The 19207-nt window shown below is 49.6% G+C and overlaps 2 protein-coding genes across 5 annotated transcripts in view; both read left to right on the top strand.

Moving 5' to 3' along the window:
- NCAM1 (neural cell adhesion molecule 1) overlaps window positions 1-16385 on the top strand; it is a 197351-nt gene extending 180966 nt beyond the window's left edge. For 2 of the 4 annotated variants that reach the window (XM_032229548.1, XM_032229547.1), the window contains 3 exons: window positions 7083-7290; window positions 9920-10036; window positions 13691-16385. In XM_032229548.1, the coding sequence (XP_032085439.1) occupies window positions 7083-7290; window positions 9920-10036; window positions 13691-13814 (449 nt within the window). In that variant the 3' untranslated portion in view covers window positions 13815-16385. Of the gene's footprint in view, window positions 1-1813; window positions 2186-7082; window positions 7291-9919; window positions 10037-13690 lie in introns of those variants that run through there. The other 2 variants (XM_032229550.1, XM_032229549.1) reach the window with 1 other exon arrangement.
- On the top strand, window positions 10496-11742 carry LOC116516887 (neural cell adhesion molecule 1-like). Its single transcript, XM_032229551.1, has one exon. It carries the CDS (start codon window positions 10725-10727, stop codon window positions 11586-11588), a length of 864 nt encoding a protein of 287 aa, XP_032085442.1. The 5' UTR covers window positions 10496-10724; the 3' UTR covers window positions 11589-11742.
- Window positions 16386-19207: the final 2822 nt, after the last annotated feature.

The raw sequence follows: 19207 nt of genomic DNA on the forward strand, positions 1-19207 counted from the left end.
ACATCCTTGGTTGATGGAAAGCAAGCAGAAGAAAGGGACCCAGTGACCTCAGAACACTTCGTGGCATCCCATAATAAGTTTTCTTGGCTTTCAGTTTCATCCGTCAAATGTGAAACCATCCCATTGTAGCTTATTTAGTAAGCCAGTGAGGATGGATCCAGGCAAGACCCCAGGTGGCTAGGGAGTTCTAGTCCTACTTGAGGCATGGAAAACTAGTTGTGAGTCAACCTCAGTGTGAGGAACTTGAGTCTTGTTTGCGTGTAACACAGAGATGTTGCGTTGCTTTTCACGCTGGACAGGGAAAGTAAATGCATTTGCTTGTCTGGATGAGCAGGACTGACAGCAGATCATTGTTCCTGAACACTGACAGAGGCCTGGAATAAACTAGGTAGTATCCTTCCATACTTGCTGCCATATTTGATGACACTCAAATACTTTGGCCACCTAATGAGAAGGAAGGACTCCCTGGAGAAGAGCCTCATGCTGGGAAAGACGGAGGGCAAAAGAAGAAGAAGGGGACGGCAGAGAATGAGGTGTTGTTGAAGAACAACAGCAGAGATTCCTACTTGATGGAACATAGGAGAAACATTAATTTGGGGAACCTCTCTAGGACTTGACTGGATGTCCTACCTAATGCTGGGTAGTGAATTTAGATAGGGAAAGCAAACACACCAAGTCAAACGGGCGATATTCACATAGTTTGGGAACTCTAGTCGAGTCTCTGTAGGCGGTTAAGATAATTCTGGGCTGTTTCACTTCAAACTGGCTACGGACGTTGTGAATGCTCCAACCTGGGAGCTTTTAAGAAGAGTTTGGACAAGGATTTGTCTGAAACGGCATGGGGTTTCCTGCCTGGTTGGACTAGAAGACCTCCAAGGTCCCTTCCAACTCTGTGATTCTGGGAATTCTCACAGCTTCCAGGGGCTGTCTTTGGCTCCATGCAATGGGTGGCAGGGAGAGCAGAGGTTGGATTCAGCCGGTTCTGACCAGTTCTGGAGAACCGGTAGCGAAAATTTTAAGTAATTTGGAGAACCGGCAAATACCACCTCTGGCTGGCCACGCCCCCCCCCATCTATTCTCTGCCTCTCGAGTCCCAGCTAATCGGGAAGAAATTGGGATTTTGCAGTATCCTTCCCCTGCCACGCCCACCAAGCCACGCCCACAGAACCGGTAGTAAAAATAAATTGAATCCCACCACTGGGGAGAGAGGACCAAGGCAGCCTGGGGCACTTCAACCATGACACAACCCCTGTGCTGAGTCCCACTCGCTCCTTCCCCCAGCCCCTCAGAGAGGATCCTCCGCCCCCTCGCCCCCTTTGGTGTCCGCTGCTCCCAACTATCCTCCCCCCATCCCCACCCTTTCTCCCCTCCCCAGCCTGCCTTACTGCTGGCTTCCCAGTTACGCTTCTCTTATTACCATCATCGCTGCTGCCGCTGCTGTTGCCACTGCTCTGTTCTTCTAACTTTTTGAACATTTTTTTTTTCTTTAATTTATACTGAGTTAAGCAAAGACTTTTTAAAAATTCTTATCGGTTTTTCTTTCTGTATTTATGACCTATTTTTTTTTCTTTTATCTATTTTCTCTCTCTCTTTCTCTCTCTCTCTCTCTTTTTTTCATTCCCGATCCCTTCCCTTCTACCCCTTTGTGGTTCCTTTGGTGTTTCTGTTCTCCTACGTGCCTACTCCGGATCCCAATGGAAACGTCCACTTTTCCTGCCCGCGCCACCGTTTTCCTTTCCCCCCCCCCCCAAAAAAAAACCCCCAACGGTCCTCCTTCCCTCCTCCTGGGAACCTTCCCTGGTTGTTACTGCAGCCACCTTGGGGAGCCCAGCTGCTTCGACTCCTTGGGTCTCCCTGCTCCTGATCCCAGCAGCTCTGCTTCTGCTGTGCTAGGGGTGCAGCCGCTGCTTTTCGAAGACCCCCCCCCCTCCCCGTTGTGTCCTTGAGGCCGGACACCCCAAGAGAGGATCTCTTTGTTTTTCCAAGGATGGCGTCTGTTTGGGGATGGGGATGCAGGAAGGGAGGCAGAAGCACGAGGAAGGATTTGGCGGTTTTGTCGTGAGGAAGGAGGAGGATGTTCTAAACCGGGCATGTTTTAAGATTCTCTGCATGTCTGCCCTGAAATCCAACGGCTCTTCTTGACCCCCCCCCCCTTTTTAGCCCCTGGCTGTGAAAAAATAAAAAGGATCGCTTACACTTTTCAAATTGTGTTGGGGGAAAGTTGGTTTCTCTGGAGTGGGGAGGTTTGGTCACCGTCCCCACTCGCTGCTCGTCCTTTTGCCCGTCGTAGGTAGCAGAAATACGGCAAAGGCAACTGGGAGGTCAACGCAGAGGCGAAAGGTCATCTTGCGGATTAACCGCAGAGGTAGTCCTTGACTTACAGCGGTCTGTTTAGTGACCGTTTCAAAGTTACAGCAGCACTGGGGGGGAAAAGGGAGCGGTGGCCATTTTTCACACTTATGACCGTAGCGACATCCCCGATCAAAATTCGGACGCCTGGTGACTGGTTCCTATTTATGACGGTTGCAGCGTCCCGGGGTGGGGGTGGCAGTATATGTCACGCGATCCCCTTTTGCGACCTCCTGACGAGCAAAATCCACAGGGAAGCCAGATCCACTTAACAACATGCAGTGATTTGCTTAACAACTTTGGCAAGAAACTTTTGCCATCAAAACTCACAATTGTTGAAATGTTCGGTTCAGTTCAGTGGTGGGATTCAAAATATTTTAACTACCGGCTTGGTGGGGGGGTGGCAGGGGAAGGATACTGCAAAATCCCCCTTCCCTCCCCACCCAGCTGCTTTCCAGCTTGGTTCTCCTGTGCAGGGCCACAGAAGAAGACCCAGCCGATCAGCTGGGACTCAAGAGGCAGATAATAGATGGGGGCGTGGCCAGCCAGAGGTGGTATTTGCCAGTTCTCCGAACTACCCAAAGTTTCTCCTACCGGTTCGCTAGAACCGGTCAGAACTGGCTGAATCCCACCTCTGGTTCAGTTGCAGTGGTAAGTCAAGGACCATCTGTATTTGTGTCCATGGGGGAGCCCCCCCCCCTGCCCTCCCCCTGTGTCTCCTGGACAGCAGCGTGCTCTTCCCATAGAGCTTCAACCATCTCCTTGCCCACCGCGCCAAGCAGCAAAGTCCATTGTGTTCTCACACACCATCCCTCAACATGATGCCCGCCACTTTCGTTGAGTTTTCACTGCCATCATCCCGCTGCTGGATGAAGCTGATGGGAGCCCGTATCTTCATATTGTGTCCCAAGCGCTGCTGGGAAAGGCAGCTATTGTACGTCTATCCCCCCAAGACCGAAATGGGGTTTCCAGACTTGGGGGTTTGAACTAAAAGGGCCCTTCCATTAGAAGGCTTCCATGGGGTGAAAAGACGCTGATTTGATTCTCCTCGCCCCCCCGCCAATTTCAATTTCAATTTATTAGCATTTGTATGCCACCCACTCCCTTGGGACTCTGGGCGGCTTACAGGCAAGACAAACATATATTAAAAAATTTAAAATAAAATACAAGTGTTAAAAATATCAACAACATGCATACAGTTGGAGTGGGGCTGGATACTAATCAACAGCCCCAGACCTGCCGGAACAGCCACGTCTTCGTGGCTTTACGGAAGGCCGGAAGAGTAGTAAGGGTCCGGATCTCTACGGGGAGGTCGTTCCATAGGGCCGGAGCAGCTACAGAGAAGGCCCTCCCCCGGGGACCCGCCAACCGACATTGACCGGCCGACGGTACCCGGAGGAGGCCCAATCTGTGTGATCTTATTGGTCATTGGGAGTAAATGGCAGGAGGCGGTCCCTCAGGTAGCCGATGAAGTTGCTCGTGAAGAGGTCCTCCTTCCTGGAGATCAAGGCCCGCGTCCACTTTGCTGCCACCACTTCCGGGTGGTTCTCTCTCCTGCTGCTGCATGAAAAAGGCCACTACTTCGACCGGTGGGAAAATCTGTTGGCTTCCATGTGCATTTAGCATTGCATCCTTCAGGGCAGGCGGGGGTGGGTGGGTGGGGGGGGTCTCCAAACTTAGCAACTTTTAAGACGGGTGGACCTCAACTCCCAGAATATCCCAGCCAGCCAAGTTGCCAAATTTAGGAAACCCCTGCTGGCTTGGAGAATTCTTGGAGTTGAAGTCCACCCGTCTTAAAAGTGGCCAAGTTTAGGAAACCCTCCGCTTTAGGGGTCAGCACGAAGAGGTGTCTCGTTTTTTTAAGCTGTCTCATTTTTTTAAGACAGATTGATATTTCTTTCGGACCATTTTCCAGGATCTGTTTGAACAAGCTCTGATAAGCATGGAGCACTTTAGGTTCTGCCCATGAACCAGTGTTTCTCAACCTTGTCAACTTGAAGATGTCTGGACTTCAACTCCCAGAATTCCCCAGCCAGCATTCGCTGGCTGGGGAATTCTGGTAGTTGAAGTCCAGACATCTTCAAGTTGACAAGGTTGAGAAACACTGCCATGAACAGTGTGTGTGTGTTTGTGTGTGTGTGTGTGTGTGTGTGTGTGTGTTTATTCCTCCCACATCAGATTTTCAGTGGACTATCACACCCAACAGATTTGAAGGGTGTTAGGGCTGAGGTAGTAGGCTATTACATCTGTCCCTTTTCTTCTTTCACGCCCATTGACCTGTTAATACCCAAACTATGTCTAGCCATCACACACACACACACACACACACCCTACAGTCCTAGACTCATGTTTCTGACAAGACAAGACGGTGGGGAAGCCAGATTCACTTAACAATTAAGCAGAGATCCACTTAACGTATGTGGCGAGAAAAGGACATCAAGTGGGGCAAAACTCACTTAACAACCATCTCGCTTAGCAACATAATTGTGGGGCTCACTTATGGTCAAGGGCCACTGCACATCATCCCTGGCCTGCGGTTCCCAACCTGGGTAAAATCCACACGCTTCCACCTGCCCTCCCCTGGATCACTCTGGACTATCTCCCTAACACAGAGGTGTCCAAACTTGGGAACTTTAAGACTTGGGGAGCCTGGGGAATTCTGGGAGTTGAAGTCCACAAGTCTTAAAAGTTCCAAAGTTTGGACACCCCGGCCCTAAACGCTATTAATAGGACAGTTGTGCTTAGCCACAGCGATTCTCTTTAAGTCTTTCATGATATTTGCACATTTGCATTAAAAAGAGGGAGGGGGAGGTTATATAAAACACCTGATTTTTTTTTTTTTTAATTGCATAGCTGTATCAAAACCATTTTCCCCTGGGCCAAAAATAGCTGTGGCTTTTTTCTAGCTTTGGAGTAGGGGTGGGGGGGCGCAGATCAAAGGACTTTATCTCGCTCTACATCCATGAAAAGAAAAATATTTCATTGTCTCGTGGCAAACGGAGGCTCTTCTTCGTGATATCTTACCAGCTCCTAAGAGATGGAGCAAAAGTCTGGGCACATGACTGGAAGGATTCATTTTCCCAAACCATGTCAGAGTTGGCAGCCGAAAAAGGCTGGCTGGAGAAGGTAGGTATAGGTATAATTGCAGTAATTGCATAGGTATAATTGCAGTAGAGCTCAAAGAGAGTTTTTGGAGAAATTGGGCAAATGCTCCTGAAAATGTCCCAAAGTAGAGAGAGAGAGAGAGACATGGAACACAGCGGGAGGGGGGGGTCTGCTGCTCTTTCCATCTGGCAATCTCTTGAGAACGATTCGGGGAGGTCCTTCTCCCCCCAAACGCCCATCCAGGCCCAAGCAAGAGCTGCATTGTCTTCGCTTCCTTTGCTTTTGGGGAGAGGAGGAATGTCCCAAAAGTACTGTTGGAAGAAACGTCCTTCTGGGTTCAGCTCCAAGTGGGAGAAAGATACTGGAAACATGGAGGCTGCTTGGAAAGATGGTTTTAATGGTGGACAGGGTCCCATGGCTTGAGCTCCTGAACAGAAACTGGGGATCAGAGGCTTCCAGATGTTGGGTGAAGAAGAAAAAGAGAGTGAGATGCTGAAAGTCCCTGGTCTTATGCCCTCTCTGGCCTTTGATCTTGATCTTGTATTCTGATTGGTTGTCAGAGTCCCAGAGACAACTCTAGGCTGTACCTTTGAGTCCAAGTTTGGTTGAGCCTCGCTTCTTCCCAGGTGCCCTGTGGTGAGATGGGTCAAGGGCTCATCCTATCAGGCCTTAATCCCATCACCCTGGAGCTGAAGGGGGGAGGTCTTCGTTGTGTAGAATAGACTGGCTCAGGCCTTTTTATAGTATAGTATAGTATAACCTATACTATATAATCTACACTATAATTGTCATACTTAAATACAACACAATTGGTTGTCAATGGCCCATTGACAAAGATTAACCTCATTCTTAACCCCATCACCCTGGAGCTGAAGGGGGGAGGTCTTTGTTATGTAGAGTAGACTGGCTCAGGCCTTTTTATAGTATAGTATAGTATAATCTATACTATATAATCTATACTATAATAGTCATACTTAAATACAACGCAATTGGTTGCCAATGGCCCATTGACAAAGATTAGCCCCATTCTTAACCCCATCACCCTGGAGCTGAAGGGGGGGAGGTCTTTGTTATGTAGAGTAGACCGGCTCAGGCCTTTGAATAGTATAGTATAGTATAATCTTTATTGTCGTACTTAAATACAACGGAATTGGTTTCAGTGGCCCATTGACAAAGGTGGGGGCTATTAAGATTGAGCCTGCTTCCTGCCTAAAAACATGTTTTTTCCATTTCTGATCCAGGGAAACATAATATTCTTCCTTTTTCCAATATTTCCCAGGATATTTCTAGGAGAGGGGTGGGTTTTTAACTTCCTTCAGTACTTTCCAAAAGCAAACTGGACTTCCTTGGGGTTCTCCTTCTCCTCTGGAAACCTTTCGCTTCTTCAGAGCATCTTCCGTCCTAAAGATGCTTCTCGGATGAGAAGCAAAATGTTTTCAAGGGGGAAAAAAAACCGAAGGGAGCCCAGCCTTCGGGACAGCCGTGCCCCTGGATGATGATGGAGAATCTCCACAGACAGGGAGAGAAGGGGTCTCCCTGGTGGGCGGAGGGGAGACCCTGAGCCCAGCAGAACCTGGTCTTGCCTTCTTGCTCATCCTGTCTTCTCCACTTCCTTTTGTGCTCCAAAGCCAGCACAACAACGACGTCGGGACTGGGAACAGCCGCCATCGTGGGCATCCTCATCGTCATCTTCGTCCTTCTGCTGGTGGCCGTGGACGTCACCTGCTACTTCCTGAACAAGTGCGGCCTTTTCATGTGCATCGCCGTCAACCTGTGTGGCAAGTCGGGACCCGGGGCGAAGGGGAAGGACATGGAAGAGGGCAAAGCGGCCTTCTCGTGAGTAACTGGACGCCTGCTCTCCTGCTCCATCTCCTCTTCCCTGCATTTGACCCATGGCACAGGGGGTCCCCAAACTTGGCAACTTTAAGACTTGTGGACTTCAACTCCCAGAATTCCCCAGCCAGCATAATTTACTCTCTTGTAATCCCTTCCTCTGCAATCTCTCCACTTAGATCAGAGGTCTTCAAAGTTGACAACTTTAAGACATGTGGACTTCAACTCCCAGAATTCCCCAGCCAGCATAATTTACTCTCTTGTGATCCCTTCCTCTGCAATCTCCCCACTTAGATCAGAGGTCTTCAAACTTGGCAACTTTAAGACTTGTGGACTTCAACTCCCAGAATTCCCCAACCAGCATAACTTGCTCTCCTGTAATCCCTTCCTCTGCAATCTCCCCACTTAGATCAGAGGTCTTCAAACTTGGCAACTTTAAGACTTGTGGACTTCAACTCCCAGAATTCTCCAGCCAGCTATGCTGGCTGGAGAATTCTGGGAGTTGAAGTCCACAAGTCGTAAAGTTGCCAACTTTGAAGGCCTCTGCCGATAGCAGAAGGTGGCACCTCCGCCATTATGTAAATCAGGTGGGAGCTGATAGCTACCAAAACTAGTCATCCCTATCATATATACAGTATTCCTAAGTGGGCCTGTAAGCCTCCTGTGAGCTCCTTAGGAATGTTTTGAACAAGGATCTCCAACCTTGGACCACTTTAAGACCTATGGACTTCAACTCCCAGAATTCCCCAGCCATCATAGAATAGCATGACTGGCTGGTAAATTCTGGGAGTTGAAATCTACAAGTCTTAAAGTAACCGAGTTTGGGGAGCCTGGTTTAGAAGGTAAACAATGTAGGGCTTGCATGTCAGAGTTTGTGGCGGAAAAATCAAATCCAGAAAGCCCCCACAGATAACTGGTTCAGCTGGATTCATTAACTTCTTTATATACGTAATAACAGATGAATAAATGTACGATACCAACAGTCGATTCTTTCAACGTGGTAGGAGTTACAAGCAGAACACAAGCAGGAGGGAACAGTTAGTTTCCTTTCAGAGTTCAGAGCAGACAAGTCCAATTTTAGACTAGTTTACTTCTCAGAGCAGCAGACTCGGAGCTTACAGACTAGTTTCAGTTTCAATTCTCAGCTAAGCCACACCCAGACTCTAAGCTTAAATTTCTGTTTCCAAAACAGCCCTCATTGGCTGACGCAATTGCTAGGCCTATTCATCGGCTGATCTATTCCAGTCTATGAATATCCATACTCTGACATTACGACCTGCAGCTGTTCCTGGAACCCATTTCCTCCTGCCCAGGTGAAGAGTGAGGGCAGCAGGGAGCATCTTTGCTCAGCTGTTTTTTCTGCTAAACATGCGGCTCTTTTGCCGCTGCCAGTTGGATGCTTCCTCGGTTCCAAACACTGCATGTTCCCAAATGTTGGAATCCTCTCCCTTAACCCTGGAATTGCAGCTCCCTAAATCCTCTCCAAACCCTCTCAGAAAGTGCAGAATGAGAGGTTGCCCAAACCGACCCTACAAAACGCTGCCCTTGAATTTTGAATAATTTCACCCAGCCGAGAGAGGAGGGGGCAGCCTGGCTCCCCTTCCAGTGACCCGCAACAGTTCCTCTCCTGGAGATGGAAACGTGGCAGTGCAGAAGCCAAGGGGTCAGTTGGTAAAGACAGGGGACAACTATGAGGTTCCAGGCTGGTCAAGTTTGGGGATCAAGTTGTCTCTTGTCCAGTATAAAAAGCGAGAAGATTTCTTTTCCTTTCTGCTGGGTTCTGATTGGGTTGAGCTGAATCTAAAGCCACTGAGCCGAGGTGGCGCAGTGGTTAGAGTGCAGCACTGCAGGCTACTTCAGCTGACTCAGCCTTCTGTGCTTCCGAGGTTGGTAAAATGAGGAGCCAGATTGTTGGGGGCAAGAGGCTGACTCTGTAAACGGCTTAGAGAGGGCTGTAAAAGCACTGCAAAGCGGTATATAAGTCTAAGGGCTTTTGCTAAATAGGGCAGGTTTTAGCATAACCCTGCCTCTTTCTCACGTCCACCTTCTTCCGCTTAATGTTCTGCAAGCTAGAAGGAAACGGAGAGGTGGGCCAGGGCGCTGCCTCATTTTACTGACCTCAGAAGGATGGAAGGCTGAGTCAGCCTTGAGCCGGTGAGATTTGGTCTTACGAACTGCAGTCTCCTGCTTGAGCAAGGGATTGGGCTAGAAGACCTCCAAGGTCTCTTCCAACTCTGTTATTCTGCCCCTTTCCTACTCGTTGGGGATTACGAAGGCAGCCCCCTGTCCCACCTCTCCTTTACACCCCTCTCTGAGCCGTTTACACAGTCAGCCTCTTGCCTCCAACAATCTGGGTCCCCAATGAGTAGGGAAGGGGCAGAAGAACAGGACAAGAGAGTTGGAAGGGACCTTGGAGGTCTTTCCTTGCTCAAGCAGCAGGCCCTCTGCCATTTCAGATCGGAGGTCTTCTAGTCTAAAAGCTTCCCACAACTTCTGAAGGAAAACCATTCCACTGATCAATTGTTCTCACTCTTAGGAAATTTCTCCATAGTTCTAGGTTGCTTCTCTCCATCCGTTGCAAGTTAAGAGATGCCTTCAGGACACAAACTCCGAATCCTTCCCTCCCTTACAGGAAGGACGAATCAAAAGAGCCCATCGTGGAGGTGCGGACGGAAGAGGAACGGACTCCGAATCACGACGGAGGCAAACACACAGAACCGAACGAGACCACCCCGCTCACTGAGCCAGAGTAGGTTGGGAAGGGGGCCGCGTTCCCTGGAGGAGGAGAACACCAGGGTGCCCGTTGTTCTCCTGGCCTCTGCGGGCCTCTTGCCAGGCCCTGGGTGCCAAAAGCGAGTGCGGTTGAGAAGGGCACGGAGGGAGCGCTGCGGACACAGGCCCAGCATCTGGACCTCTGGTGACCCCCAAGGGACAAATGGCTTATGGGCCTCGAGAGACAGCCGTGCATTTCCTTCTCTGTGTGGGCCATTGTGGCTGGAGTCCATTCTATCCGTTGCCTCAATTCGCCCTTGGAGACCTTGAGCAGGGCAAGAGAGGAGGAATGTCACCCAGGACGAGCAACACCAATAGAGAGTATTTTTTCCTATCACCCTGTTTAATTACGAGCTCAGGATCCCACCCTGTTTGTAGAGACCCCTCCTGTGGGTGCCCTTGGGACAACGCCACGGTCCTTGTACTGTCGTGGTACAAGTGAGATAAATGGTTTATGTGCACCAATTGCACCGTTGACACAGGGGCGCCTTGACACACGGGAGGTCGCCGTGCTGCGCACCCGACACCGGTGGCCCTGTCCTGGCTGGATGTCTGTCCTTGGCCTCGACCCTCCTGCCTCTGTTTCTCTCCTTCCTGTCCCTTATTTGTGCCTAAATAACCGCATGCCAGTCCGGCTGTTGCATTGACTCCTCCAACTGCTTGCGATGTTGACGGCTGTCACCGCCTCTCTTTCTTCCTCTCTCTTCCCTCCCTCCCTCCCTCTCTCTCTCTCTTTCTCCCCTCTTCCTTCCCACCCTCCTCACAGGCACCCTGCCGACACCGTGGCAGCCACAGAGGACATGATGCCGTCCGTGACCACAGTCACCACAAACTCTGACACCATCACCGAGACCTTTGCCACTGCCCAGAATAGCCCCACCAGTGAGACCACCACGCTAACCTCCAGCATCACACTGCCAGACACCCCCGTGCCCAATGCCACCGCTGGGGCCCCCAACCAGGGCACGCCTTCCAAAACGGCCGCTGCCCCTTCGCCCCCACCGGCCTCCGCCCCCAAAGTGGCCCCCCTGGTCGACCTCAGCGACACCCCCACGTCCCCTCAGGCCGCCGGCAATTTATCCTCCAATGTCCTCAACCACCAGGGGGCGGTGTTGAGCCCCAGCTCCACCGCCAAGGGGCCCGAGGCTCCCAAGGGCCCCGCTGTTGCCTCCCCACCCTCAAATCCAGCCAGCCTTCCGGCCTCATCCGAGCCCAGGCAGGAGGCAGCCTCCAGTGCCAGGAGCCCGGAGAAGGAAGCCGCGCGGAGCAGCGCAGCCAAGAGCCCGACGGAGGCACCGAAGACCGCGGGGGCCCCGAAAGGCGAGGCGGCCCCAGCGGGGACCAGAAACCCTCCTCAGAATGAGGACTTTAAAATGGACGAGGGGACCTTCCAGACACCTAATCTTGACCTTGCCAAGGATGTTTTTGCCGCACTGGGCACAGCGGCCTCCGCTGCCGAAGCCCCAGCCGCAGCTCCTGCAGCCACCCTGGAGACCTCGGCATCGCCAGCGCCTGCCAAGACAGAGTAGGCCTCCCGCTTGTGCCCCATTGTGACGCGCCCCTTCTCTTTCCTGCACTGGGGGGGATGGTCACCGGCCCACTGCTTTGCCCCCTTTTTTCTCTGTGTTAACCTGGCTTTTTCTCTAAGCGAGCTAACCTCCGCCGTGGCTCCTTCACCATGACAAATGAAGTGTGTGTCTGTGGGGGGGGGAGTCATCCCCGCCCTCTAGGCCAGGGGTCTCCAACCTTGGCAACTTTAAGCCTGGCGATGTCAGGGTTCCAAATAGCATCCAAAAGTAAATCAGAGTCCGAGGCAAAGTATTGCTCAACGTTCCAATTTAATGAAGAGAGACATGTTGGCACATCTGGGAAAACCTGAATCTGAAAACTTCCCGGTTTTCCCACCTAGTTGAAGGTTCTAGATCTTGCCCTCACAAGCCCATCCCATGGTCCAATCTCCCACTGCCATGCCGGCTGTTCCACCCATCCAGTTCCGGTCAGGTGCAGAGGTGCAGAGACAAAGGATGACCTTGGCTTTCTAGAAAGAACGTTGTTATGGCTACATCGCATCTAGCTCCGTACAATCCTCCCTCCCATTTTCCCACAATAGAAAAAGGCATAGTAGAATAATAGAAAGTGCGGCAGGCCAAAGATCCAAAGGAAAAGATGGCTGCAGGCCTGACAGGTGGACTTCAATTCCCAGAATTCCCCAGCCAGCTTTGCTAGCTGGGGAATTCTGGGAGTTGAAGTCCGCCAAGGCTTGAAGTTGCCAAGGTTGGAGACCCCTGCTCTAGGCGGACTGGCGATATTGACTTCTCTCCATCTCGCTCAGAGGCTTCCCACCTGAAAGGGAAGCCAAGGTGCCACTCGGGGGGTGGGGGGTTGTTAGTGCCTAACTGAGGAAGGTGGTTGGCTCACTCAAGGGCACCTGGAGGATCAGGTTGGGTTTGGTCCTTGAATGGTTAAAAGAGTTCCGTTCTGGGCACAAAGTCACACCAGGTGGTGAGTAGACATCCTCGTGCCCACCTCGCCCTCCTGGGTTCAGAGAAGCATCAGGGGTCCGAAAGGGCGAGGGGGAGTTTTGGCTAGACCAGCAAACATTTAGAAGGGAGGTTGGGGAAGGGGGAAAAACAGAGGAGAGGAGAAAGGAAAGAAGAAAGAAGAAAGAGGAGAAAGAAAGGAGAGGAAAGGAAAAGAGGGAGGAGAGCAGAAGAGACAGGCATGCTAAGAAGGGCCAAAAAAATGGAAGAGCCTTAAGAATCCTGGAGAAAATGTGGAGTTTGGAAAAAGAGGATTCTGCACAGATCCCACAGGACCGACTAGCCTCCCCAAATGTGCTTCTGGTGATGGAGCTTTTGTAGAAAAAGATATCTCGGTGATGAGATAATTATGGTAATTATCCCCATCCCGCGTTTGTGCTGTTGGACAAAAATCCACTTCCCAAACCCCTGGTCGTCCTCCCCACAAATAGGAAACCAAAAGGGAATTTATGTTTTGCAAAGCCCGGCATTCTCCGACAGTTCCAGGTGGCATCTCCTGAGCTTTCTAAAACTTGTCCTCCTCCCATCCTGAACCCAAGTTAGGAGAAGCAGGAGAGACAATGGGCCTGGGCTCAGGTGACCAAGGGCCTTCTGTTGGCATCATGGCTGGATGGCCTGGACTCAGAGCTTTTTACAATCAAGCTTGGCCAATGTTGTTTCTCACCAATTTCTTCTTATTTTCCCTGTTGGGATCCCCCTCCCCAAGTCCATTAAGTGCTTGCATTGTGGGATGCACTTAAACCAGCCAAAAAAGCCACAGGAAGGAAGGAAGGAAGGAAGGAAGGAAGGAAGGAAGGGAAGGAAGGAAGGAAGGAAGGAAGGAAGGAAGGAAGGAAGGAAGGAAGGAAGGAAGGAAGGAAAATCTCCCGCCAAGCCAATTCTTAAAACAGTTTTTCTGGTGACCTCCAGATTATTCTTCCAAAAAGGGCCACTATTGATGACCAAAGCATCATCCATCATATTGAGTTCCTTCCTTAGCGTCCAAATTTGGGGTCCCTGCCCCTGGTCGTCGTCCCCCCACCCTTTTTTCTTGAAACGAGTGTCGCCAACTTCCCTCTTAACCCGCCGTGTTTCTCTGGTTTCCCACCCAGGAAAAACGCCGTAGAAGAAAAGCCGGCCGTTCCCGCCACGGACGCCAACAACGCACCCCCTGCAGAAGTGAAGACGGTCCCCAACGAAGCCACACAAACAAATGAAACTGAGAGCAAAGCATGATGGGCATTGGGGGCCAAAAGCAGAGCAGACGGAAATTTAAACAAAACGAAAAAAAAATTGACAGAACAGCTTCACCTGAGCATTTAAAACACAAAAAATACACATCTCATTCCTCTAGTGTCTTTGCCTTTTTTAAATGAAAACAGACAAAAAAAAATGCATACAATGGGGAAAATGTGTTTGGTTATTACGGGGGGATTGTTTTTATTAGGGCTCGGTTTTTTATTTTCCTGGGTTTTTGTTTGTTTGTTTATCGTTTGGGTAGGTTTGTAGAAAGGATCTTACTTCTTGTGCACTTGCTTTTAAGAGGAAAGGAAATCCCCCCCCTCCCTTTCCCCCCACCCCCTTCTCCTACCACATCTTTGAGGATGGACCTCCGGGGTCTCTCGTAGAACAGCAGACAGTCCGTGCAAAACACCCGTCTCAATGAACCCAAACTAGCAACTGCAAATTTAGGGAGAATCAGAAACAGAATGAGCAATCTTTTATTTTTATATATTCCAGCTAAGTTGAAAAAAAACCTGTACAGTCTTGTCAGTAAATTGCCGTTTCCTCCCCTCTTTCCCCCCACCCCTGGTCGATTTCAGATTCCTTCTGTTCCAAAAGGTGTGTTTGTCGTGTGTCCCCCCTCCCCTTAACTGACTCCTGTTCTCGTGTCTTGAACCCTTGGGGGGCCCACAGCCATTGTCCATCTCTGGGGCGGAACTCTTGGCAATGAGCCCCTCGGTTCATTTCCGTGGGTTTCCTGGAAGATGTTTGCAGCTGCCTGAGCCCTTCGAACCTTTAATGTCAATTTCCTATCCTTGCATCGGGGAAGAATGCGCTGGGCAGCTTTTGGGAGGATGAGTTTCAAACCGCAGTATTCTCCGTTTGTTTCTTCTGTTTTCGTGGGGTTTTTGTGGGGGGGAGGAAAGGTTTTTTTTTTTTCCCCCGTTCATTTGTTTTGCCAACATTTTTTTCTTCCAGTGTTTACAGTCAAACGAAATGTTTTTTTTTAAAAAAAACTGTTGTGTTTAAAAGTCTATGTAAAATAGCTGCCTTTTTAGAGAGAGAGAGAGAGAAAGAAAGAGTGAGAGAGAGGAGAGAGAGAGAGAGAGATTGTCAGAGAAACTAAAATGCTATATAGATAATAGGTGGTCCAGCATGTTTGCTTTGCAGAGGGAGAACATTTTAAAATATGGATGTTTACAGTAGATGTTTTCCCTTTTATCTTTCTTTTAATTATTATTATTATTGTTATTTTTAATTCTTACTAAAGTAAGAAAATCAAGTAGCCCCCCCACTTTTCCTTGGTCCTTCTTTGGATAGAGATGAGCTAATGAAGGGCCAGCTGGTTGTCTCGGTCCAAGCTAGTTCCTTGAGAAACTCTAAGCACCCCGTTGAAGGAAGGAAGTTTGGGTGGACAGGAGGAGACACACACATACACACCCCCGAGAAGATGATTTTACGAAGTTCTTGAGTTGAAGGGAGAAGATCCCCATGTGGTGCTAAGCCTGCCCCCGTGTCCTAGAATCCACAAAGGTTAAGTTGGCCTGGGGCGGGGGGGATGTTCAGATGGGTCCTTCTCAACACCTTCCACAGATTTTCCTGTAACCCTCAAGAGAGCATCTGGGATAGGTTGGCCCCAGAGGAGTGGTGAGGACATTCCTCAGACTCCCCCCCCCTCACCTGCTCTCTGCTGAAAAATAGAGAGATTGGGAACATTGGTCGGTCACTCACGTCCAGTTTCGGGGCCGCGGGGAGTTGGCCCCTCCTGCTCTTGAAAACGGTTCCTTCCTAACTTAATATATTTGGTGAATTATATATTGTGTTGAATTTCAGGAGCCAGTTAACCGTGGCCCGGTTTCGGAAGAATAACCGTACTGTAAATGCAAATGCCATGAATGCTGTTGGCCAAGTTGAAGCTTGAGGGTAATTTTATGGCCCTGGGAAGCGTCATTTCCCTGGAGGTTCCTTGGAGTGAAGTCCAAATGTATGTATATAAATATGCCCTAAGGCTGAGATGTAAGAACTGTAAATCTGTCTTAAAAGAATGTATAGACTGAGGTGGCGCGTCTTGGGCTGGGCAGGGCTGGCAAAGACACAGCCCACCTCCCCAAAGGGCATCTGAGTTTTGGCGGCTGATCTGGTGGGCGTCCATCCTGGGGGAGTGAGAAGTTGTTCAGCAAGAGGTTCAGGCTTGGGAGCCCCCAGCATAGTTGATTCCCATTCAGTCCAGAAAGATCTTTCTGGAGAACAAAGTTTGACTTTCCCAAATCCATGTAGTTAGAGCCGAGATCTTCCTTAAATGGCCATTAGTGCACCGAAGACGGACTTTGGCACGGCAAGGGGTCTTTCGGCCCTTTGACCGCCTTGGGGAAAGAAGCAGTCGGCTTAGGCTGAAATCCCTGGTCTCTGGTGGTAGAGGACGTGGTTCCTTTGAGCTCGAGTATTTTGGCTTCCCTATCCAGGACTCTTTCGTAATGCTCTGGGGAAGCCAAAAGGGAATCTGCAGTCAGGCTCAAAGATATATATATAACAAATATAATATTTGTTATATTTGTGCTGATAAATAAATAAAGGGAGACTAGTATAGATCTATTTCAAGCTATTTAGCTCTCATCAGCTAGCCATACCCTTAACTGGGAATCGAACCTGTGCTCTATTGCCTCTTAGGCAGATGTGTTAACCATTGAGCTACAGAGCTCGACTCCTTATCAGCCAGGCCAGGGTGAAAGGTATATATTTAAAGAATGGAAGTGTGATCTTCCTCCCATATTTGGGCATACCAGGGGTTGTGACTTTAAATATATATATATATCTTGAAGGAACAGCAATTCCCTTGCCTAATGCAAACATCTGGCCATTAAGGGGGTTTGCAAAAGGAGTGGGAGTTCTAGATTGCATCTACTGACCTAGAACACCCTTAGGAAATCACCAGGGGTTCAAAAAAAAAAACAACCCTACCATAATTGGGGTTTGGATGCTGCTTCGTGTCAGGATGTCAAGTGGGCCGAATAAAGATTTTTCAGTGGTCTGGTTGTTGTTTGCCAGAGAGAGTAGCGCTGTTTGAACACAAGGATTACTCCTGGGTCGTCGTAAGAGGCTGGTTGGTACAAACAAACCCAGCATTCCCACGTTTCCGCCAGGGCTCTTGTGCCTGGAAACTGTAGTTTTAAGAAGTTTTTCTTCTGCAAATGGGAAGTTGGGGGTGGAAAAAAAGGGGGCATAGGTAGAGAAGTGGAAAAGGACAGCAGCCCTTTTGTAAAAAAAAATCGAAAAACAAAAATATATATCGTTTTCATAATTTTTTTTTTTTTAATCCTTAGATCTGCAAGCTTGTGCGCTGTCGGTGCGTGAATATCTTAATGTGAAATGTGTTTTTTGTCATAGTAACCGATTTTTTTTTTAATTGAGAAAAAAAAAACCCCTCAACATAGTTCGGATGTGGAAAGTGTAGAAGGGATAGTTTGGGTGATCGAGGAAAAACACACACACACACACACACACACACACACACACACACACACACAAAAAGATTTCCGAAAGAGGACCTCTTTGGGTTCAGGAGATGTAAGGAGAAGGGCCAACCGCTGTTCTCTCACCACAGAGTAGTTCGCCTTTCAATAAATGTACAGCCTGTGAAACTGAATGTGATACGTAACATTCCTTGGGTTGCAGACACGGAGGGAGGGGGAGAAAGGGAGGGTGGGGTGGGGGCCCCCCCGGGGGGGGGGGGAGACACGGAGACGCACCTTCCCTGCAACCGGCATCTCCAGGTGCGTCTCACGGTTAGGCTTTCCAAGAGGAGGAGAAAGCAGTCTTGTCCTTTTGCTCATCGTAGGGTGGTTCTCTTCAACTGTGGTTGTCTTCAGCTCCTGCAGGAAAGTGGGGTGGGGGAAACGGAGGGTCCTTTTTAGCCTTCCCACCCTTCCGACGCTCCCACTCCTTCGGAGGAAGCCCCGGATGGCCAAGCAGGGAGATTTGGAGCCCTGGAAGATGGTGGCAAGAAGGTTCACAAGGGCAGGAATGTACAGGGGGCAGGGGGGGCTTTCCAAGGAGTGAGGGAGGGTCCTGAAAGGTTTCCCATCAGGCAAAGCCCCTTTGGTCAGTCCTGCTCTTCCCCCCCCCACCCCTCCCCATGTCCTTAAGCCCCCAGCAGCTCCCAAGAAGGCCGAGAGAGATGAGGATGGTGGAAATGTCCTCTTTTTCCACACAGCCCTTCCTCTCCCCGTCCATTTAAGAGGGACACCTCCTGCTCCTCTCACCTGGATGGAAAACTTGCTTTCCTATTGGGGGGGGGGGGTACACCCAAAGCTGGTGCTGTGGGGAAAAGTTGTGGGGCTCCTGAAGGCTTGGGAAACCCAGCCAGCTTCCTGAGCAGGAAAATTTGTTCTGGAGAACGTTCTGGAGAACATCAGCTGGAGATCCCTCAAAGGTAGAGATCTTCAAACTTGGCAACTTGAAGACTTGTGGACTTCAACTCCCAGCTATGTTGGGAGTCCACAAGTCTTCAAGTTGCCAAGTTTGAAGACGTCTGCCTTAAGGAGAGGACACCATCTCTTGACCAGTGAATGGCGACCCCCCCTCCTCTTCCTTCTCCGCAGGGAAAGGGCTGGGGGGGGGGGTCCTTATGGGGCCTCCTCCTTTTCCTCCTCTTATTTTTTTAAAAGCCGGATCTTTCCGCTCCATGTTATGTTTATACCGGTGTTATTTTTTTTATTATTATTATTATTTTCTAAGGAGATAAGAAACTTTGAAGAGGGACCAACCTCCCCCGCTGTTTACAATGTGTACATCTAAGATATGTATGCGTCATACATAACCTACCTTACCTATCTGGCATCCATACTTCTTGTAGTACAGTAAACGTGTTTTAATCATGCAATATATTAGAGGGGGCGGGGGTTTAAAAAAAAGAGAAGACAATAGCACATCCTTTGCTTCGTTTCTACCCAAAAGGGTTTTGTTTGTTTCCAACTGTGCATTTTCTTCTGCACCCCCTTTCCCCCCCACCACCTCCCAGCCCCCTCCGTCTGTGGGGGGCGGTCTCCAGAGCCCTGGTTCACTTTGGCAGTGGGGGGACGGTGGCTCTCTCCCCCCCACACACACACTCTGCCCACTCCCCTCCTCCAGCATTCCTCTTTCAGGGGCCTTCTCTCTTGTTATAAAAAAACGACGCAAAAGACAAAAAACTTTTTACCGAGTGAAACATGGGTTACCACCTCTTTTGCCATTCTCACCAATGTAAATACTGGATACTAACGGAGAATTTTGACTTTGCATTCTGTCACAATACTTGTGTTCAAATAAAAATTACCAAAAAAAAAAAAAGGATTTTGCGTAAGCCTCTGTTGCGTTGGTCTTGCCTGGCACTTCCAGGAAAGGGATATTCTTTTGCTAGGCATATTATG

This window comes from Thamnophis elegans, chromosome 13 (assembly GCF_009769535.1).
Source record: "Thamnophis elegans isolate rThaEle1 chromosome 13, rThaEle1.pri, whole genome shotgun sequence".
Taxonomy (NCBI): Eukaryota; Metazoa; Chordata; class Lepidosauria; order Squamata; family Colubridae; genus Thamnophis; species Thamnophis elegans.

Coding starts and splice junctions, on each gene's coding strand:
- LOC116516887 (XM_032229551.1), top strand. CDS start 10,725: ATGTTGACGGCTGTCACCGCCTCTCTTTCTTCCTCTCTCTTCCCTCCC.